The sequence below is a fragment of the Acanthochromis polyacanthus genome, chromosome 9 (genome assembly GCF_021347895.1).
Source record: "Acanthochromis polyacanthus isolate Apoly-LR-REF ecotype Palm Island chromosome 9, KAUST_Apoly_ChrSc, whole genome shotgun sequence".
Taxonomy (NCBI): domain Eukaryota; kingdom Metazoa; phylum Chordata; class Actinopteri; family Pomacentridae; genus Acanthochromis; species Acanthochromis polyacanthus.
Genome location: NC_067121.1, coordinates 28,475,729 through 28,498,584, shown reverse-complemented (window position 1 = coordinate 28,498,584; position 22,856 = coordinate 28,475,729). Strand labels below are relative to the sequence as shown.

At 40.1% G+C, this 22,856-nt stretch overlaps 1 protein-coding gene across 3 annotated transcripts in view; it reads left to right on the top strand.

The window, feature by feature from the left end:
* Positions 1–276: 276 nt before the first annotated feature.
* Positions 277–22,856, top strand: part of LOC110966845 (rap guanine nucleotide exchange factor 4-like) — a 28,425-nt gene continuing 5,845 nt past the window's right edge. Inside the window, exons 1-22 of one of the 3 annotated variants that reach the window (XM_022216330.2) lie at positions 295–555; positions 4,479–4,621; positions 6,036–6,124; positions 7,103–7,249; positions 12,816–12,888; positions 13,217–13,272; positions 14,069–14,175; positions 14,325–14,446; positions 14,929–15,112; positions 15,600–15,684; positions 17,154–17,214; positions 17,751–17,827; positions 18,307–18,453; positions 18,798–18,892; positions 19,034–19,119; positions 19,582–19,660; positions 20,743–20,893; positions 20,987–21,075; positions 21,167–21,194; positions 21,279–21,354; positions 22,208–22,354; positions 22,589–22,686. In XM_022216330.2, the coding sequence (XP_022072022.2) occupies positions 488–555; positions 4,479–4,621; positions 6,036–6,124; positions 7,103–7,249; positions 12,816–12,888; positions 13,217–13,272; positions 14,069–14,175; positions 14,325–14,446; positions 14,929–15,112; positions 15,600–15,684; positions 17,154–17,214; positions 17,751–17,827; positions 18,307–18,453; positions 18,798–18,892; positions 19,034–19,119; positions 19,582–19,660; positions 20,743–20,893; positions 20,987–21,075; positions 21,167–21,194; positions 21,279–21,354; positions 22,208–22,354; positions 22,589–22,686 (2,208 nt within the window). In that variant the 5' untranslated portion in view covers positions 295–487. Of the gene's footprint in view, positions 556–4,478; positions 4,622–6,035; positions 6,125–7,102; positions 7,250–11,757; positions 12,053–12,815; positions 12,889–13,216; positions 13,273–14,068; positions 14,176–14,324; positions 14,447–14,928; positions 15,113–15,599; positions 15,685–17,106; positions 17,215–17,750; positions 17,828–18,306; positions 18,454–18,797; positions 18,893–19,033; positions 19,120–19,581; positions 19,661–20,742; positions 20,894–20,986; positions 21,076–21,166; positions 21,195–21,278; positions 21,355–22,207; positions 22,355–22,588; positions 22,687–22,856 lie in introns of those variants that run through there. The other 2 variants (XM_022216331.2, XM_051952866.1) reach the window with 2 other exon arrangements.

The window sequence follows — 22,856 nt, the reverse complement described above, 5'->3', positions numbered from 1 at the left end:
GATATACTGCATTTTGTTGCACTGAGCTCCTATGGTGAAGCCTGCAATTTTAATTATATATTAGAGCAACTAGAAGTAATGCAGCTGTTGAGAGGTGATACACCTTTGAGTTGTTTGACATTTGTGTGTTATTGCACAGGGGTGTACTGCACTGTTAATGCGTTAAACATCTTAAAACAAATGATATATTTATATTCTGTATGATATAACCAGTCTAATGTGTTTTTCCCCATAGGACTTGCCCTGAGTGCTACAGTACTGCTGCTGTTCTGACCCTCCTACAGCCCATTAAGGCAAACTGACACCAGTCATCTGCATGCCAGGATGAAGGCGGCGGCGGCAGCATCAGCAGCAGCCTGTGGTTGTGTGAGGCAGCTCGAAGCAGAGGGGCGGGGAGGGGGCGCAACCGGAGCTTACATTCATTAACGACCACTGACAACCGGGCAGCCTCCTCCGGTGCCATCACAGCGACACACAGCCGGGGAAGATGGTCGCGGTGCAGACGTCCCCCAATTCGTCTCCGTCGGCGGAGTGGATCTGCTGTCTGGATAAAAGGTGGGTGAAACACAACGGCACCCGATGCACCGCCACGCCGCGCATCCTCACACGGCAGCGATTGTGTTTTCTCAGTCCGCTTTTCATTCATCCGCGTCAACGTGATTAATCAGAACCGGCGATCGCTGCGTGTGCACTGTGTGAGTGTGCGATATTGATGCGACAAGCCCTCGTTTTTCAGCGTGTTTCTGCTCTGTCAGTTCCCGTGGATGCATAGTTGTTTGCAACGCTGCAGTGCATGACAATACACACCCTCCTTTAAAAAAAAATCTCTCCGGTCAAAAAGGCGTTGGTGGCTTCGAGGTTCACTGGGGTGTCTCTGCACTGCATGAGCTGTGATAGATGGCTGATGAGACGCATATGGTTTATGTCTGTCTGCTTAAATCAAATAGCTTTACATTTATGTTGCATCATATGTGTTGGGGATTTCATCAAAGTATAGATTAGAGGCAGGTCAGTGTGTGTGTGTGTGTTTTTTTTCCCCCCCTTTTCATGCCACAGTGCTGCATGTGAGGCTGTCTGGTCTGACTGAACAGATAAGAATAACTGGACGGCCAGTTTCTATCAGCGTCTGTGTCTGACAACTCCAAAAGCTGTGCAGTGCAGAGGAAATCTTTTAATCAGACTGCCCAATTAGCAGTAAAAGGTTCTATACTGTGCTGCCAGCATGCTGTGTTGAAGCAGCACAGTATCCAAGGGAGAAGACTTAAATAAATAAACAAGATGAAGGGGATCTGTGCATTCATTAGTGTGAATGGTACACAAGACGTGCACCCCACAGCTCACACACCCACGCATACTGTACACACACCTCTGTGACACATCTTCATGTTACCATTGGCAACCTGAAGCTACCATCTTGTCGTCTCATCCTCACCTGATATAAGACAGGATGCATATCCAACTACAGTGTGCTGTTCTGTTTTCTCATTGGGAGAAGCATTTGAATTTGTGACTGCAGCTAGCAATTATTCTGATGATTATTTAATTTGCTAATTGTCTATGGAATGTTACAAATTGGTGAGAGATGCCTCTTATTTTACTAAAGCCTGAGGTGACATCTTTTAATTGCTTGTTTTGCTCACTCGAGAAGCTGGAAGTGCTACATTTAGATTATTTTTGCTTTAAGAAATGATTTAGGAATTTTCTTTCAGTTTACTAATTGTTCAGTTGTATAATAGGTTCAGCTTTGTGTGTAATGTCTTGGTAATTTGTTGTTTTAAGTGTGGATAATTTGGGAATATTGAATATACAGCTGTGTGAGGGGTGTGACTCTTGCATTGTGAATGGCTAAGGTTCTGTGAATTTTAAGCTGACTGCGGCTAATACGCAGTAGTAGGTGTGGGGCAGGATGGACTGGACAGGATCTTATTGTAGAGCACTCTGTGCTCTTAAGTGATCCACCTCTTATTCAATCAATATCCAGCAGTGTGTATATATATGTGTGTGTCTATGTTCATGTTTGTGAGCTTTCATCTACAGCAACTGTTGATGTGAGCAAGTGAAGTGTGACGGGGAGGAAGGGAGGAAGGTGAAAGAAAGACGGAGGTTAAGATATGACTGTCTCTAATATATCCGTCTGAAGACATTTATTGCCTGTGAGTGTGAAGTACGTGAGATAAGATCTGATGTATTTTGTTCCCTGATGCCCCGGCAGGTAAAAGACGGTCCAGCAAATATGAACGCAGCACCGGTCCAAATGCAAGTTGAGGCTGTAATGTGTTTTTACTGCAGGAAAATGTAAGAGTGGAGCCCCAGTGGCGACACTTTAAGATGACAAAGCAAAACTGTAAGTCTCAAAGAAAAGCAGTTCCACAAAATAAATGTTACACTAATGTATGTATTATGTAGGTGCATTTGCAAATATTTCAAAGCTTGATGAGTCATTTCCACACTGAATTTGTAAATTAGGTGGGTATATTGTAAACTAAGCCATGTTTATGCTGATGAATATTCATTGTTTTTGACAGGATCTCACATTGTTAGCAGTGATGTAGCTGGGTGTCAGGAGTGCTTCATACATGCAGTTGAAGAGTCTCTGTTACAGTAACCTATTCATCTGGTGGCTAAAATAATCTGTTGATGCTGTCTGACATTTTGATTGGCTGTTTAACATCAACCTATGATTTATTTGTCTTGAAACAGTGTTTTTTTTTCTTCCCCAGATGGATGTTTACTCAAACAGTCTGCAGAACCTTCTGCTGTCTCTCGATTTTCTCTTCAGTGTGTCATGCTGGTTGATTTGTAAATCGTGTGTGTGTGTGTGTTTTGCCATAATTTGTGGTTGAAAGCTGAGATCTCTGCTGACATGAACAGTGGAGGAGAAGTCAAGGAAGAGAGAAAAGAGAGACAGAGGTTGAGTGATACAAGGTGAACAACTCTCAGGTCACATTCGCCTCACGCTAACGGAGGAAGAAGATTCCTCTGGACGGGCAGAGAGCGAGCAAACACAGCACAGTGGGGGAAACAAGAAAGTGTGAGGATTTAAACGTGGGATTATACCTGACAGATCTTAACAGTTTGACTGCAGACGAGTAGGTGAAGGGTGATGCTGGTATTAACCATTCAACCCTGCAGAGTTAACCTCACTGTCTCTCCTTATTGTAGTGTGTGGGAGGTGCACCTGTCGAAACCATTAACCCAGACTACACTAGGATATGATGCTCTATTGGAGCACCAAGGGCTAATACACAGACAGTAGGTGGATGATGGGAGGATGAGTCAGAGGCAACAAAAAGGAAAAACAGACAGAGAAATCGCCCAGAGCTTGTGGCAGATGTTGAGACTGGAAGATGTGTTGTGCAGCCCTTGAGCCACAGTCTGTGTTTATCAGGAAGAATTGTCCCAGGTTCTGAAACAATCCACTGCTTAGGGACACAAATGTATTGGTGTTTATTACTGTATGTACATGTGCTGCCTTTGAGCTTGCAAAGCAGAAATAAAGGGGGTAGTCTAAATGGTGGGACTTCATGGATGGATGGAATCTGTGCCAGTAATGGAGAGGAGAAAATGGGTTGCCTAAAGAAGAACAAGGTCATTTTTTTCCCTTTTCATCTTGCCTATCATACTCTGAGGGAAACGCACGTCTTGAGAGAGGAGGGGAGAAAAATAGATTGAGATTATAGAAATGTTTAGAGGAGGCATACAAAGAGGAGAGTGAGGGAAGAAGGGAGCTAAAGGAGGGGAGGGGATAGACAGCCTCTCATCTGTGAAGAACGGAGCAGTGCATTAGCTATTCTGTATCAACATGCATGCACGCACACACGTGTGAGGATGAGTCAGGAGCAAAGAGAAGAAATAAATGAATGAATGGTGCTAACTGCAGCGTGTCTTTGAGACGTTTTGGCTCTGTAGTTTTTCACCACCGCTTTGCAGAGCAGAGTGTTTAAGCTCTCGGATCAAACTTCTGTGTGTTCTCGCCTAGATGTCCAACAATGATTTACAGATGTGTGCACTCCAATTTAAGCGTATTAGAAATAGCGGCAATACAAATGAGATCTTACATCAACGCCCTGTGGGGGGCCGGAGCCAAGAGAAATAGCGCCTGTAACTCTGCACTGTTATCGCTAAAACACCAGGCAGAACAATGACGCCAGCGTGCTCACACACACACGTATTAAAACACACACTTGCACACACTAATTGCATAGATAACACTACAACAATAGAGCTGTCTTTTTACTTTAAGGACAATACTGCAGATTTCTCACATTTTAGTCCACTGACTGCTAATTGCAGCTATTTACTGTTACCATTCATCAAAGCATACTGTAGGTTTTGATTGATTTCCTGCTCTTCAGGCAGAAATAGGCTTGTATGAGAAATATAATCCGTCAAAATGAACAAGTTACACCATGCAGTAAATCTTCTTGTCCGTCTTTAACACCTGATGCTGGATTTAATTGTGGTTCTCCTCTGCACAGGCCTGCGGAACGCTCTGGAGAGGACGTGGACATCATTCTGACCAGGCTGAGAGAGGTCAAAGCCTTCCAGAGGTTCCCACCTCCTCTCTTACTACAGATCTGTGCCTGTGCCTTCTATGAATGCCTGGAGAAAGGCATCACATGTACGTACACGTGCACACACAGACATACAATACTGTCGGATTATAAAATCATGTGTTCTTTTGTAGGGTAATATATGCTTCTGACACTAGTAGATTCTGACTGGCTGTAAGCATAGTAAAAATCATTATGCAATACACCATGTGCTATTATGACACTTGTGCTGCAGAAGATAGCTTAAGAGTGTTTGAAGAGTGATGCATCAGATTAAAAAATACTGTTATTTTAAATTACTTGTGTATAGCTCTCCACATAAATCATGCAAACCTTATTTTTAGCACATTTGTAGGATATCGAGCTTAGCATATTGGTTCACTCATCTGGAAAAACAACTTTGTATAGCTCCAAAGAGATTATTGCAGTATTGATATTTTGTCAGTTTTGTGCTCGTGGAATATAATATAGCTGCAAATCCTGACATCTGAAAAACTGTGGCTTGATAAATGACTTTTTTTTTTTTTTTGATCAGCCCGGTGAGGAACCTTACCTTTCCAACATTTTTTTTCTGTAGCATCAAAGCACTACGGACTGAGATCCCTGACAACCTCAGTAAGCCACTAAAAGAAACAACCATCATAGCAAAATGTGATGTTATTTCTTCACTAAACATTATTATTTATGTCACCAATAGTACCCAGTGCTTTACATAAGGATCCATGACAAACAAGAAATGGGTAAATGGTTCCATTGGGTGCTTTCGACTGGGGTCCCCAGCAACCCAAAACACTATTTAAAACAGGAAACCATGATATGAATATCATTAGGAATAAATTGGTTAACAAAATCATAGAAAATTGAAATGACAGAATATAGCATCATAAAATTTATCAGAGGAGTGTGGTGGTGCCTCAGTTAGAGAGATTAAGGTTTAAGAAACTGCATAGACACTAGACATCCGCAATGAGCCTTTGACTTTTAAATGAATTTAATTTGTACTAGAAGTGGACATTTGTTCTCTTTTCAATTAAGGATATCATTTTTTTTTTTTACAAAAATTTAATTCATAATGAAATTCACAATGTCACATCATAAGAGCACTGTCTTGTACAAAATGTCACATAACTGCATAAGAGCATAATTTAAGTCATACTTAACAGAGAAAAATGCAGAATTTAGGACTTTCTGGATCAGTATCATGGCAAGAAAGATTTGAAAAAATGTCTTCTCTTTATTGAATTGTGTGTAGAAATGTAACTAAAAATACAGCTAAATACAAAACAATACAAGTATTTCCTCAAGCTGACAAATCTCAAGTGTCCGTTTTCACAAATCCTTCTTCTAAATAACAGGGATTGGGATATATTAAGTATTGGGAGTGTATATTTTGATGAATGTATTAACCTGTTGTTTGTCCACAGTGAAATGCTATTTTCCCATCAGCTTTCAATACTGTTTAATGTATTTTCCTGTATGCAGTGTTTCGGCAGGGTGACATAGGCACCAGTTGGTATGCTGTCCTGTCTGGCTCCCTCGATGTCAAAGTGTCAGAAACCGCCAACCACCAGGTAACATTCATATCATCAAATTCAAATTACATTAGAAGCTACATACTGACATATTACCTTGCTTCGTGCTGCTGTCTCACACACATTTCACCTGATCTCCCAAATGAATAATGAATCCTGAATCATGAGCACTGCTGAATTCTCTAATTACCTTTTCTACTTTGTAGAGATGTAATATTTTATGGTTGATGTATTCCTACTTCCGCTTGTGCTATTTCTATTATAACCTCCTCTGTCAACATCCGGGCTGCTCTACAAGTGCTCCTCATGTTAGAGAGCTTGTACTGCTCTACTCAATGCTGACATTGTTCTGGTACATTAGCTCATGTCTCCCTACTTAAATATGCCAGAGCAAAGCTACCACAGCACAGAAAACAGGCCCGCTGAGAATTGTGCTACACTTTACACCGTTTACGCGAGAGTGTGAAAATAGGGCTGTACTGTACATATAAAGGAGACGAATGACATGTGGGAGAAGAGAGGGAGAGGATTTGTTCCCAGTGAGAGACGGAGATAAGAAGCTCCTCCATTGTGAAATGTCCTTTTCATGTATGTAGCCCTAAAGTGCCGTTGGTGGCCTAGTTTCTGTGGCTATATTTGAAATGTCAGTTTGGACAGCTGAAAAGGTTTCCATAACATGCAGAATATTTTTTTAAATCACTGGATAGTATTGGTTTGTGTGTGTTTCCTTGCCTCTAGCCTGTACAGCCATACCCAGCACCCAGTGATATCTCTTTTGCTGGAGACACCGTTCACCAGTACCTCATATTTGAATTTTTTTCCATTAATTACCACACATTAATCCATCTGCTCTCCATGTCTGTACAAGGTCATGAAGGAAATCTTTGACATATTGCCTATAGCTACTACTGTATCGTCTCACTATGTAGCGAGTGGTTTTGTTGCTAGAAAACCGTTATTATAACTGCTCCTGTGTTATAGCAGCGGTTCAAACAGATTTGTCATGCCTCTGTGCAGGATGCCGTCACGATCTGCACTTTGGGGATTGGGACGGCCTTCGGGGAGTCCATCCTGGATAACACACCTCGCCACGCTACCATTGTCAGCAGAGAGACCAGCGAGCTGCTCCGGATCGAGCAGAGAGAGTTTAAGAGCCTCTGGGAGGTGAGAGTAAAAAAAATATATGTGAAAACATCGAAAAAGGGCATAAAATTTTGAGTGTGAGGTGGAACTTCATGATTCAGCATGAACTCCGCATGTGGAAAGAGGTTTTCTTTGGAGACTGCAATATTTTAAGCAGCCTCCCATTGTAGTTGTTCTTTTAGCCACGAGGGGGCTGTCCACCATAATGATGCCTTTTGTTCCACCTATTGGATACACGCCTCAGGTGACTCAACAAAAAGCTATTTAAAGTACAGGGAGAGGGAGTGAGGAGTGTATTTGTGCCATGCATTGCTGTGTATGCTTCTGTGTAATAACTGGTGTGTGTTGTTTTTGCAGCATGCTGCGACTTAATGCAAAACAAGAGATGATGGACCAAGTGGTACAAATGTGCAGTATGATCACTGCAGATAGTGAGTTGGAAACATCTAAACGTAGCAGAAATGACTCCTTAGCTACTTTTTTATTGTTTGATTCAAATGTACATTGCTTTAAAATATTAGTCTGAAGTGTCTTGGTTTGTTCTCAGGCTCAGATACCTACAGATTGACAACAAAATTATTTATTGTATTGCAGTGATGGAAAGGTCAGCAAACACCCTAAGGTGATCTCTTTAAATGTCATTAAGGCATTTTGAAATGCATTGCTCAATCTACTTGAATATCACATTTCTTTAATGTATAGGTTGAAATATGTGAGTTGTCTTAGTTAAAACTATTAATAAATTGCCCTTTTCAAAGTGGTAACCAACACCCCAGTGTTCTCAAGTGGTGTCGCTGCTGCTGCTCTCAGAGATGAACAACACACTGAACATGGCTATGGCCTACAAGAGTAACGAATAGGGCTAAACAAGGAATTGGTTTCAAATGAAAGTCACAATTTGAATCAGTGCGAATAACAAAGGCTGCAATTTAAGATTACAATATGCAGCGTGTCTGACACTAGGTTTATCTCTTACTACTGTTTCTTCCTAGCAGTTTAAATTTCTGAGATTGTTTCAAGAAAGGTGTTTGCATTGTCTTATTGGAACTATTTTACTGATTAATCATTATTACTTTTTTGTGATAATTGTTCTATCTCCTATACTGCTTAAAATAATATTTAAAATTCTCATTCTTACATTGCAATATACATTAGTTATCATTTGGACGGTGCCCTATGTGGTAAAGATCCAGCATGTTTTAAATGTCCTAAACATTTTATCTTGAACTGAAGCTTTCAAAAATAATTTGCAAATCTTAATATTTGCTACCAATAACTAAATTTGATATTTTACATTTATTTATTTATTGCTTTGGACCGTAGGAAGAAGGCTGATCATTCTGGGATAAGAGTCCCACTTTGCAATAGAAATCTTGATCTCAATGCTGTGATAAAAGCAGAGTAAAACCTTGCTGGTGTTAATACATAGGAAGTTTTTGTTCTTTAAAAATCATGCTCCCTGAAAGTTGATTTTGACATCTCCCATGTCAAGGAGCTCTCTCCAGCCAGTGAATGCCAGTCTGACATTCACTCTTGTTTGGCCTCCATTTCAATCACTCTCTCTTCGATTTCTATTTTGCTTCCTCCGACAACAGGGCTCTTTTTTTTTTGTTTGGTAGAATTTCCACAGTTACTCTGATTGCTTCACAGTTTGCCATTTCAGCTACCTGGGGAAAGCTACTGATAGCTACTGGGGAAAATAAAAGCACTATCCTCCGCATGTTCTGCTTGTGCAATTGCAAATGCACTTTGCTTTTACCGTAAATCGAGCCTTCGTTTGTACCTGGTGCCAGACAGAATTGCATAACGAAAGCAAGGCTTACAGGGAAAAAAATCTAATCGCTAATGGTGTCATTGTCTTTTGCATAATTTAGTTCATAATGATAAGTTAAAGGTAAAAACTTGTCTGTCACATCATATATTTAGACAGGATAGATAGGTTTCTATCTACGCTGAGTGAAAATGGTCTATTCAGATATAGAGTATCAGCAAACCATAAATCTCTTCAAAGTTTTAATATGACAATTACGATCTGTTTTCATATAATAAATGTGGTTTTCCATCTCAGAAGAAGCATCACATTACTTCAGTGAGGGAGTCAAAAGCTTGAGGGGAAATGTTTCAATGAAATTGGAACACATTTACAAAATACATTTTCAAAGGACATGGCCCAACTGATTTCCATTTTTCTCAACTAGGAATATGATGATCAGTGTGTCCGTATGACTAAATAATGAGCTATTTAAATATGTAAATGCAACTGTGTTACAACACGCTTTCAATCACCAAAACTGAAGTTATGGGTTATCTGTCCTTTTCAGATTCACTCTCTGAACATCGGAACAGTTTCTGAAGTTTTTTGCTCCTGTCACATTTTTACTCTCTGCAGACTCATTTTCACTGCATTATAAAATCATGTGCCTCTTCTGAAACTTTAAAAACAATGGCTAGAAGTAGCGAGAACTCAAAGAAGAAACTCGAAGATGTTTTTGAGCTGTGTGACAAATATTTAATATCAAATCAAAAAAAAATCTAAAAGACATTTCTTTGATTTTCATTTTACAAAATGAAAAATCTGGAATCAACATGTTGAACATTTTTGTGTGCACTTCTGTTACCAGTGCTGGTTAAAAAAAATGGTGGCTTGACATGCTGGAGATATAATACCCTTTACCTCTTTAATTTGCTTTCATACTTGCCTCCTATTGACTCTGTGTACAGAAAACCCGTAGATCAGGCCAGGTCAGCTAAATATGCCTGAATTTTTGTGACACATCTGTGGTCACTTCTGTGCCACTAATGGCCTTCCAGTTGTGCAGAGGAGCACAGTATTTTTTGTTTTTTACAGAATCTGTTTAGTGTAGACAGTTTATTTTTAGTGATATTTGAAATGAAGCATGTAGAATGATATAATTTTTGAGTGAACGGCACATCGTGGATGAATAGTCAATGGAAAGTTAAAGTTTTTAGAGTTTTTGGCTCTGATAAATACTGTCATCTATTACCATTTTTTTATAGAATAACAGACCTTTCCAACCTGCTGATGGGTTTTGGCATGCAAAGGGTTAAACATGAAAAGGTCATGCACAGGAAGTTGTACAAACGGTAAGGTCTGATATGGTATATTGCAGATGTAGCTTGAATCAGCTGAATGACTGCACTGCCACTGAAACGTAAAGGGTCATAGTCATACTGACTGTCTCACAAACTAGTGGAATCAACGCTAACATGGCTTCAGCCTGGGCACTGGCCTCGCCTTTGAGAGCTGGCATTGTAGTAGCTGCCTCTCTGTGGGCCTCCTTGTTGACGCTGCTGCCTCTATTCACTGGGTCCAACTCTGAGAGGAAGTCCTGGCAGAGCAGTGGGTCTGTTCTCTGTAGCTTCACAGTCAGCACCCAGGGTAGTGTGTTCTAAGGACCTGTGCTTTTCAGTCGGTCAAATCCAAAAATCTCCAGTTTTTATTGACATAAGATATTTTACATTTTGTCTTTATATAAATTATGGTTTTCATGCTTGTTATTGTGAGGGAGCTGTCTCTTTGCTTGTCCTTGTTCACTTTGAGGCGACAGCGTCTTGCTCAAGGACACTACTGCAGCCTAAAAGCTAGTATGAATCACAAATTATCCTTTAAAAATAGCATGAGTGTGTTGTGTTCCAAATATTGACTGACTCGTGCTGCGCTTAGCATCTCTTTAGCTAAATTGTTTCCCCTTTATACGTGGATTAGACCCCTTTGTATATACACAAATCTTCTCTAAGAACAAGGGGTGTTTTGACAGCTTTCCTGTTTTCAGTATTTGTATAAAACACACATCTATCACGCTGTTGCCATTCATGGAAAAAAGACCTCCTCAGTATTATCACTGGAGAAGAAGAAATTAGATTTGTGGAAACGTGACATTTCTGTTTTATGCCACAGGAGCATGTAAGACCAAGATAAGATGATAATTGCTTATTAAAGCATGTGTGCTGTCTATAATTGGGGTTGTTGTGCATTTGTTTATCAACTAAGTGCACTCTTCTCCTTCTCTGCTGTCTATTTTGGGACTGTGGACATAAAGCAGAAAACGTAGCCCGAGGTTGTCCTATTTTGAAGCTCGTAGTAAAAGGATCTTTGTGTGTTATGAGCGTGTCAGTGTGCGCATGTGCTTGTGTGGGGCGACGACTAGAAAGCCAGGGGATGAATACAGTCATGTGTTTGATCAAAGGATGAAAGAAAGGAATATCCATAATTCTAGCACCAAGTGCAAGTGAGATGAATGAAAAGAGTGCAAATGCAAAATGCCCTGTATTTGAAATCATGCAACATATTTAACAGTTACTGCAGATGATTGTTTGTCCTGGACAGTGGCTGCCTGGTATTGTGAGCATTTCTTACTTTATCTTTCCTCTAATTTTTTTAACCCCTTTTCACCTGCTTTATGTTTCTCATGCCCACTTCCTCTGTCCTCTACTGGCCGTGTCTCTTTTACCAGCCTCCTTCCTCCTTTCCTCCTGCCCTCCATCCTCACCGACATTCATCCCTCCTCCTCCTCCACTGGAGTAGCTCAGTAATACAGGGACTCAGATCACCGTGGTAACCTGTGAGAGAAAGTGGTTTGGTTCTTGGCTTGATCGCAGCGAGAGAGGGCAAGCGAGAGACTGAGACAGACACTGGGGTGACTGTGTGACTGGAAGGGAGAAAGGAAAGGAAGCGAGCAGCTTGTTTTAAGCAGGATGCTATCCGGTGGCGTGTGTGTGTGTGTGTGAGTTGTAAAGGAGCAGAGGGCAGCTCTATGGGGTTTCACTACCTCCAGCATTAGGCAGCCGAGTGTGTTACCTCAGGTGAGTCTGACTCCTTGACTGTACCTGTGCGTAGTCTGTTGTGGGCGAGACACTGTTTCATTGTAATATTTGCTTATTTTTGTTTCTGTTGTCTTTTCACAAAATGTAACCGCAACTCCCTGGAACTGTTTTCTGCTGTTTGGCTTTAATATTGAGATGTAGCTGCTTGTTTATCTTCTTGGTTGTGTGTGTGTGCAAGGAAAACATGGATAGGAGAGCGTTTGTGTCTTTAGGTCAAACAGATGCTCTCTCTGTTCCTCTCTCTGTCAGTGTGCGAGTTCCTGGCAGTCCTCAGAAGGCATGGGCTGCTTGATAATAACCTTGCAGAAGAGCGGTGACACATTCAGGCTGAAAATGACTTGCTGTGTGTGTTTCAGTGTCTCTGCTTTAAACGTGCAATCACAGTTTATTGCTCTTAACAGCTGTAAGAACAGCATCTGCACACATTTAGCAGCTTAACCCCCATGTGAATGCTGCTGCTGTGTGTGTGTGTGTGTGTGTGTGTGCGTGCGTGCGTGTGTGTATTATATAATGTTAGTTGTTCTGCATGTAAATGATCTCGGTTGTACAAAAGGCTTTGTTTTGAGGGGCACTTGCGCTTCTGTGTGCAAGTAACATTGTGTGCCTCAGGGAAAGACACCAACAGCAGTAATGGGTTTTGATGTATAAAACATGATGATGCTTTATAAATGATACATCACAGCAGTGGCTGAGGTGCGAATGTTTTCGAAACTGATGTGTACTTATGTGCGCTGTCTTGTAGAAGTATCGTCAGAGCCTGGCTGGACTGTTGGCCCCTCCTTATGGAGCCATGGAGAGTGGATCCAACAATGACAGTGAGTAGACACACAAATGCTCTCCTGGGAAAGGAAAACACGCTTTGAATGTTTCTGATATGACTAATTAATGGACCTGTTCCGTTGTAAAAACAAACAGTAACGTGGAATTGTGTAGCAGATGTCAAAAATACGCAAGCAGAGAAACGTTCTGTATAATGGCGCAAACAGCAGGAGCACCTTTATAGCATTTTTGTCTGTATTATAAAATACTCCTGCCTCTTTTTCAAGTGCGACAGGTTTTGTTTCAATGCTTTGGGAGTGAGAAGTATCTACATTCAATGAAAATTGATGAATGAACTAGCCTGATGACAGTTTCTCTCCTCAGGACTCACAGACAAAGACAATATGAACTCAGACTCTGCAAACAAATCGCACAGCAAGGTAAATGCTTCCTTCAGATCACAGCCTTGTAATTGTTTAGGAATTGAAATAAAGGATCAAACCAAATCACTGCACCACACAGCCTTAATTTATATTTCGGTTTGCCTCTCTGCTTGTGCCACAATATCTGTAGGTGTTTAGGCAGAAAAGCATTATGTAATATTTTAGTCTCGTATGTTGGATGCAGATAGCCGCTCAGTATTTTAATGTTTGAATAAATGCTGTGGTTTATTGTTGAGACTGAGTGGTTCTTGCTTCTTTACAGCATAGAGAAGGCACGGTAAACGCATCCACTGTGTCATAAGCTGTTTTTGTACAGTGCATACGTTCATGTTTGTGAATGAAGCAAAGTGCCCGAATGGATTTTGGAGGTGTGTGCGTTTTCAGAGCAGAGACTAGTGATGACTCACAGCTGTGATGCTCTGTAGTTATGCTAATGTTGGCTAATGCATGCACATAGAAGAAAGATCCCATCTGCCCAATTAACATGCCTTACTTTGTTGTTTTCAACAGCAGCTGTATGTGTATACACATCTGTCATTTTCCTCTCTGTCTAAGATGCAGGTGTGCTCTGTAAAGGTTGTATCTGCTTGTATGTACTGTGTGTTTTGATGCAGTATTACTGATACAAGTGGTGTATGCAGTCACTCGCCTAACTTACAATCTGCTGTGCACAAACTCAGTTACCTCACACAGAATTAACAAATTTTAGGTCAATGATCAAAATGATTTAAGTGCAACTTTTTCCTGCTGTTTTACAAGAAATGAGAGTTCTTGGTGTTCCTCTGTGTCGTAGATTCCCTCAGAGAAGCTGCAGAGAGCGGGAAAGGTTCTCCGCAATGCCATCCTATCCAGAGCACCGCACATGATTCGAGATAGGAAGTATCACCTCAAGACTTACAGGTATGTGAGTCTGTTCCAGTTGTGTGTATTTGTCCAAAATTATTAGCATGCATGGGGCTTAGGGAAATTATCTGTGCGTTCAGTGTTCAGACTTTTTTTTCTCATTTCTCTGCATTTATTTGAACAATGTGTTTACATATGTGTTGCAGACAATGCTGTGTAGGCACAGAGCTGGTGGACTGGTTGGTGCTGCAGAGCGCCTGTGTGCTCACACGGTCCCATGCTGTTGGGATGTGGCAGGCCCTGCTAGAAGAAGGAGTGCTTAATCACGGTGAAGAAAACTTTTTTTGTCATCGTCTGTGCAGTTAACATACATGCCATACATTATGAAGTCCTGCAGTCACTTCCCAAACCTCTGTTGCAAAGCAGCTAAAGAAGGCAGGAGGTTTAGTTCTTCACATTATCCTTGTTTTACTTCATGCATTGTTCAGGGTAACGAAGTGTTTTTGAAAGTATGAATTGAAAATTGGTTTCAGGCTGAAAGGAAAGTGCCACTGTTTGACTTTTGAGTTAGACTGTGAGCTTTGAACCTGAACATCAATCAGAGTGATTGTATGAATATCAAAGTAAGATTTAATTACATGTTTATTAGGCTTGAACATAAAATATCGATTGATCTCATTCTCTTAGGTCATTCACTTCAAAAAAGGTCTGAAATGATGTTCTGTCATATTAAAGCAGCATCAGCAGGCACGTACACTGTGTGCATTTAATTGGGTATATGTGTGTTTTGACTGTTTTTCTGCTCTTCAGTGGACCAGGAGCTGGGTTTCCAGGATAAATACCTGTTCTACCGTTTTCTTGATGATGAGGAGGAGGACACACCGTTACCTAGTGAGGAAGAGAAGAGGGAGAGTGAGGAAGAGCTGCCAGAGACTATCCTCTTCCTCGCTCAGATTGGCCCTGACGCACTGCTGCGCATGATCCTCAGGAAGTCGTCAGTAACAGTCAATCATAGTACATTACTGTACTTACATTACAGTGTTAATGCAATCCACTAGTATATTATAGTAAAAGAGCTATTGCCTACTATTTAGACATTTAATGCCTTAACTACATTACGTCAACATGTTTTTTGATTAATATGTTTCTTGACTAAAGCCCAGAGAGCTAATTTAACCATTTGCTGTTGTTTTTCATGCATAATTTACTCTTCTGCTACAGTGATTTTTTTTAAAAATTGGATTTCAGTTATGATGGAGACTCTGCTAATTCAACCAAATGTAATCCAAATCCAACATTTCTAATAGACATTATTAGCATGCAAAATAATAGGAAATCATCTGTTGTAACAAATTTGAAAATATATTATTTTAATATTAGAATGTGTCAAATCTAATTTTACTTATGCGTGATAGGAGGTGAAGTGCATGCATGAAATCTTCATGGTGAGTTTATTCTGACTAACCTCTGCGTGTCTGTAGGCCTGGTCAGAGGACAGGGGATGACCTAGAGATCATCTATGATGAGCTGCTTCACATCAAGGCCTTAGCTCACCTCTCCAACACTGTGAGTCAGCCGCTCCACTTCTGTTTTAAAGGGACAGTGCAGGTTCTTAGGAAGGCTGCTAGTACATCAGAACCACTTTGTGCAGTCTACAGTCTGTGTAAAACTTTTAAAAAAATGTGCTATCAGTTTGTCAAACCACAGAAACCTGTTAATAACCAGTCAGCTAAAATTGAATGATTAAAAAATTGGCAAATATATTAAAAAATAAGCAATATACTCTGCTCTGAGCCTAAATGAACCACGCTAATTGTGCACAGACCTGTCTTTGTTTTAACCTAATCAAACAGGCTTGACGTGAAATCACAAAAAAGTGGAATATTTTTGTCACTGTGTAGCTGTGGATGAACTTATCTGCTATAATACACTGAGCACAAGGCATTTTACACTCATTGGTGGGAGAGAATGATGAAAGCCAAGTATGGAGACAGTCAGTTTGATCCCATTCACCAGTAGCAGATTATCCGTAAAACATACCCAACGTAAAATGGTCACCGTCAGTGTGACTGTTTACAAAATCAAGCCACTGCTTCTTCATCTGAACATTCTTTGGAATTTTCAATAATTACACCGAGTTGTTCTGCTAATTCTGGCCTTTAGGGAAGATGCAGTTGCAGAAGAAGCTGGTAAACTGTAGGCTGCAGTCGGCATCACGATGAAGTAGATGAACCACTGATGCAGACGTGCTCTTTTTGCGTAATATTATCGTGTTAGGGGGAGGGGTCATGCAAAGCCATTGAGCCATAATTTAAGTCCCACTCAGAAAATCCTGAACACATCAAACAGTTTATGAGTCTACCTCCCAAATTTGGTCCAGTATTGTCTAGTCTTTTCACATGTTTCCAGTCATTATTATTATTCCATATTTCCACACTAAAGGGGGAGTTAGTTGGTGCAGCTTTTCTCTTACCAGTGGTTTGGGACAAAGTTCTGTCAAGAAGTCACTATATAGAGGAGTACTTGGGTCTGTGCTGCCTCAACTGTGTTTTTGTTTCAGCTCACGTGTTCCTCCTCAAATATCAACTACATTTGCAAATATTAGATACAATCCCATTATTACTGCATTGCATATTACATACCAGGAATTTGACAGATTCATTAGGCTGACAAATTAAGCTTTGTAGCTTTTTAACAACTTTTTTGTCCCAGCGACCTCCACAGTCGTTCTGAAAATGGGACTTTAAACATATAAATTAAAGCAAACTAAATGTCTCCATGTGCTTTTATTCAGTGTTTTAGTTCAGTGTTAAAATTTAAATAAATGAATGTAAAAGTTATTCACAAAATCCAGAAATGTTGTTTAAAGTTTATCCTGTTTTTTTATGCTATAAATGACAGTACAGAGGCAAAGATTGCAAGGACTGCTTGGTTACTTTAATAATCCCTTAACTCTGCATTTTGTTGTTCTCTCGCATTTTTCTGCAGTGCAGCTAAATCCACGATGACCTGAGTTTTGAAACTGTATTTTGCAGGTGAAGAGGGAACTGGCAAGCGTGGTGATCTTTGAGTCACATGCAAAAGCTGGAACTGTGTGTGAGTCCTTTTATGTCCTGCAGTGCATTTTTGTTTGTGCATATATTACTAAACAGTTTTTCAAAGTGTGATGCTCTGCTTTGAACTCAGACTCACCCATTAATGGGATATTTATTACTTATACAAAATATTGATATTACAGCACAGAAAGTTAATATCATTTGATTTTTATAAGTTATGACTTTTTGTTTCCTTGATTTGATATACAATCACACTCAACACATTAGACAGATGTGCACCATTAAGGCGAATTAGCTGCCTGAAGAAGCATCTTTGTTTTGCTCTTTACTATTTAGTGTGTTTCTGGTTGTTGATTTGTTATGGACACGTGGTGGTAATTACATCCTCAGGAAGTGTAAGCTACACTGAATCTAAAAATAAGTGTATCGTGTGTGTGTGTTTACAATTGACTTACTTAAGAGTGCAAGTTTTACATGAATGCAGCTCATCCTTAGATTCTTGCCCCCTCTTCACAGATTGAAAACCTCTGTCCTTGTATATGGAGGTGATGTGTGTTTGTTTTCTTTATCTTCCAGTGTTCAACCAAGGAGAAGAGGGCACATCATGGTACATCATCCAGAAGGGCTCAGTTAATGTGGTTATCTATGGCAAGGTGTGTGGGTGTGCTTTGTTTGACATGCGGGCATTGTTGTAGTTTTCTACTTCATTTGGTGATATTTCCTCTGCATTTAGTGGATTAAGAGTGTATCTCTTCATGCCTGTATGTAAACCAGCAGTTTGTGCCCTGTGGGGCTGGGAAACACCAGCAGTGGAATTGGGAAAACTCTGCACAGCTCATCATGACTCATCATTGTGATTAAGTGGCTTAAGGGATTGTACGCATACACAAATTCACAACTGCTGTACAGGCAAAATGCTCACACACATTGATCACACACGTACATAAAGGAATGCATGCACATGGGCAGACACAGATGATTCATCCCGGTCCTGGGTATTCTTGTTCCTTTTGGATTTTTCTTCAGGGCTAAAGATGACTTGCAAACTGTGTTTGTGTGTGTGGTTGTTTGTATCTTGCTGCGTGTTCATGTACGTGTTCATTCATGCGTGTGTGTGTTCTGTATATCTCAGGGTGTGGTGTGTACGCTTCACGAGGGCGATGACTTTGGAAAGTTGGCCCTGGTTACAGATTCACCTCGAGCTGCCTCCATTGTCCTGAGAGAGGACAACTGCCACTTCCTTCGTGTGGATAAGGAAGACTTCAACAGGATACTCAGGGTGGGCGGACATTTATCCCTGAATGTAATGCAAGTGCAAATGCAGCAGCGACACATCTCCTTTTTCCAATATTTTCCTATTAAAAATGTATACTCGTGTAGGCACAGCATAGTATTTAATATGCAAGTCAGAATTTAAAGGCAAACCATTTAACACCATATGAATCAAGGCAAAAAGGAAAAAACATTTAGGTGCATCTTTAAGGCTGTCTGAAACATTATATTACATTATGTCACTATGTGATGCTGCCAGACTGTGATGTTTGTCTCCCTCCTCTGACTTGTGAGATGTATTACACTGTGAATGTCATATTGATGCTGATTTAGTTCTTCTTGTACTTTTAGGATGTGGAAGCCAACACAGTGCGTTTGAAAGAGCATGAACAAGCTGTGCTGGTGTTGGAAAAGAGTCCCCGAGCCTCCACGCTGGGAAGCATCAAGTATGTGTGCGTGTTTGGGTGCATATATCTGAATATAGTAGTTACAGACATGCCTATAAGTTAATAAAAAAAATTATATGCTACAGTATTTCAGCTAATTTTTTTTTTTTTAAAGAATGTAACTCTTTGTGCGTTTTGCAGATACACTGTGATATCGGGAACACCAGAGAAGATTCTTGAACACTTCCTGGAGACGATGAGAATGGACATACATCACAGTGAACCAGGTAGCTTAACAGATCACTGAATGCAAAATGAATGGGCTAGTGAACCTAAGTTGGATTAAACTGATTGAATTTTTGTGTCGTACACTGCAAGTAGTTATTTATTGAAATCTGTGTTAAATAATGTTACCCAAACTACAGTACCAAGCTGTTATTTTTAAATACTGTAAACAAATATTTCTTCTGTGTTTATTCACTGAATTATGTTCTGTGCCATGTACCATTCACTTTATTTAGAGAAGTTCAGTTTTAAATTCAGTTCTAACAGTTTGTTAATTTGACCTTGATGTGGCCTCGATATACCAACAATACTACACACTTTATCAAATAGATGTGTGATAAGGATGGACAGATTCATGATGACTGCAGTTTCTCTACCTTTTGAAACTCTTGATTTGTCTTTTAAACTCTAGTATTTTCTGTTTCCCCCTGACTCTCCTTGCGGTCCTTCTTCTCATCTGCTAGACCCAGCAGTGGATGATTTTGTCCTCATGCACTGTGTCTTCATGCCCAACAGCCAGATGTGCCCTCTACTCATGGCACAATATCCTTTTTTTGCCTTCATTCTCTCTTGCTCTCCTTGCTTTAGTGTACGGTACTTTCCTCTCAATTTATTCAATGTCACACATGTGTGTAAGACATTTCAAAGAACAAGCATTTTGTTTGATATGATTTGTAACCCCACCTTGCACCATTTTACTCTAACAGTGCTATTCACAGCATCACAGATTGCCAAGCTTCCCAGCTATGCCTATGGAAGCAGCAGGTGATCAAAAAGCACTAATGTACTGTGACATGTCACCTTCACACCTTAGTAACAAGTTGTAATCCCAGACGAACTTGTGCTTCGTTTGTGTCTTAAACATAGTAGCGTAGATGTGACAGAGTGAATTGCTGAGATCTTTGCTAAATGGTGTGAAAAATGAAAGTATTTGTACTTAAATGTAGTTACTTTTTATATTCTACAAAACCACCTAGCATTGTGGTGTACCACAGTCTCATACATATAGATTCAGACTTCCAAGGTTTCATATGTAACAAACTTAAGGAACCAGTCTTGTCAACTTGTGTGGTGGGGTTTTACGTATCACTGTTGTTTTTCAGAGCTGATTTACTGCAGCTTTTCATATTGTAGACTAGCTTTGGTAGAGTTGTAGGTGAGCTAGAAGCGAGTGGCATCAATTAGCTGAGGGACTGATGGAAGAAAAGGCAGGGACTTCATTCTACAACAATAGTTTATAGTTGAATCTAAGCCATTTAAGACAAGAAGGAATTATTTTCAAGCAAAAAGCTAAATATGCAGTTGTGTAATGAATGACCAGAGAGGCAGTTTAAGTAGATCAAAAGTTGATCCCATCTTTATTAAATAGAAGTCATTGGGTTTCTTCTAGTTGTTTACTTCATTAAGTGGGAAGTAGCACCTGATAAACGGGGGACTGGATTTAAAAACTCTTATCACTAGTTGCATAAAAATATGGATTTAACCGCTGTTATGGTTGAGTGTTTGGATTCATCCTGCAGTTGTGCAGGTCTTAAATGGAGACAAATTGGATACCACCCTCTGTCTTTGTTCTTATTGCACCAGGAGCATAGCATCTCTGTATTTACCTTTAACCTTGTGTGCACCTACCATGCGGCGTCTCCTCCTGGCTCTGAGCAAGAGAGGCTGGAGTACACACTCAACAGTAAGAGGAGGGCCCTCATTCTGGCCCTGCGCTGGGCAAACACACACACATACCTGCTACAAGAGGAACCTGCTGCAGTCTCTTTCCTAGAGGTGAACATGAGCGAGCGTTCAAATGCAGTAAATTGAAAAGCTTTCACAGATCTTCTGCACAGTCTGAGTGCTTTATCCTGTCTGTCTCTGTAGGAGCTGTATGGAAGTTTATCAAATGATTCTCGGATGCTGAGAGCTCTGAAAGACTTGGTTCCTGATCTGGAGAAAATCGTCAAATTGCAGTATGTATTTTTAATTTCTGCAAGATTACCTTTCAGTGCGATTGTTTTATGTACCAGAATCCTTCATTGTCTAACTTTGCGTGTTTTGTAGCTCAGAAGAGGCGAAGTCAGCAAAAAAGGTAGGCCCACACTATTGTTTTTGATGTTTTGTGTTGCATTTTGCATGTTGTCATCAGACTGATGTGGATTCTGTCCTAAAATAGAAGACCCTAATACGACAGTTCAGCAATGGAGAGGAAAGGCTGCAGAAGAAACAGCCCATTAGGAATCAAGACGACAGTGAGTTCAGCTGTGTTTGTGTGAAAATTATTTGTCTTTTACTCTACAAGTGCCATGTTCTGAGGTGCAAGATATTTTTACAACTGTCTGTTAGATGTGCAATTTATTGTGGATATTCGCATCCTCAGGAGACAGCTTTTATATTTTGGAGATTCTGACCTAATCCTGTCGTGCTATCATAACAGCACAACATTTTGTTTGTACACAAGATGTAACGAAATCTAATGGACGGACCGACATTAAATTTATTGAGTCAAAGTGTTTTATGATCTTTTTTAAAATTCTCTGGCAGCTTTCATGATCTCTGCTTGCTTGTCTTTCATTCTTAATATTTTTCGTCTCTTTAATGTCTTTCTTTCAAGCACTTTGCTACGAAAGTGGCTATAGAAACATAGTTTGAGTTGCAATAATAATATGTAAGAGGTGAAAATCAACAGAAATTGTGTATGTGGAAGCTGACCAAGGTCAACCAGGGAAAGACACAAATTGTCTGTCATACATCATGGACAGAGAGAAAACAGCAGAACTAACTTTCTTGGTGTAAACACTGAGTTAGCAGCTCTGATTAGAAATTGACAGACTGCCAGTTTTGTAATCATGGATCATGAATCTTTTCTTTGCATCATGTACTTCTGTAAGTGGGGTGTATGCATCAAATAAAGCATTCACCTTATTTTCACTTAGACATGGAAGAGTATTTTATGTAAATGCTTGTCAAAAAAGGCTACTTAAATTGAACATGATTCAGTGTTGAAATAAAAAGGACAAAACTTCCAAGGAGAGAGAATACCTTTTATAGACGGTGCACCTTCTTTATCCAAGCTGTAACGTTGATTTTTGCATGCGTGTGCAGTCCTTTTAAAGGTCTACTGCAGTGATCACACATACACTACAATCAGGGTTGCTGTGGCAGCGACAGGAAGAGAAGTGATCAGCGCTGTGACCGACAAACTCGGCACCACTGATGAGCTCCTGTTGGTCCACTTCAGCTCCGCTGGTGGTAAGAAGGCAGAGTGTCTTAAGTGTGAAATTGCAGCTCTCAGCAGCCTTTATTTATGCGACTTATTTCTAAATTCATACTGTTGCCTGTGTGTGTCCTTAATTTGTGTACTGTGTGAATAAAAATCGGGGTTTAAAGTTTGCAAAATAATGATGGTATGTCCAGTATGGCCTGTGATTTAATGCCAGGACATATATTGATGAAAAAGCTGAACTATCCTCATTTATGTTCCAGAGAAACAAATCTTGAAGCCTAACGACGTCTCGGTGTTTTCTACTTTGAGCATCAACGGCCGATTATTTGCTTGTCCTCGAGAACAGCTCAACAGTCTGGTAAGAGACTGTTTCCCCTGTGTGCTTGGATCATGCTATTATTAATTCGGGTTAAACTAATGCCTAGCATGAAATATTTATTGTGATTAATGTATGTTTAATATAATGAAATATGTACAAGAAGTGTAATTGTTATTTAGGAAAATGTGTCTTTTGAGCAATGAGAATGT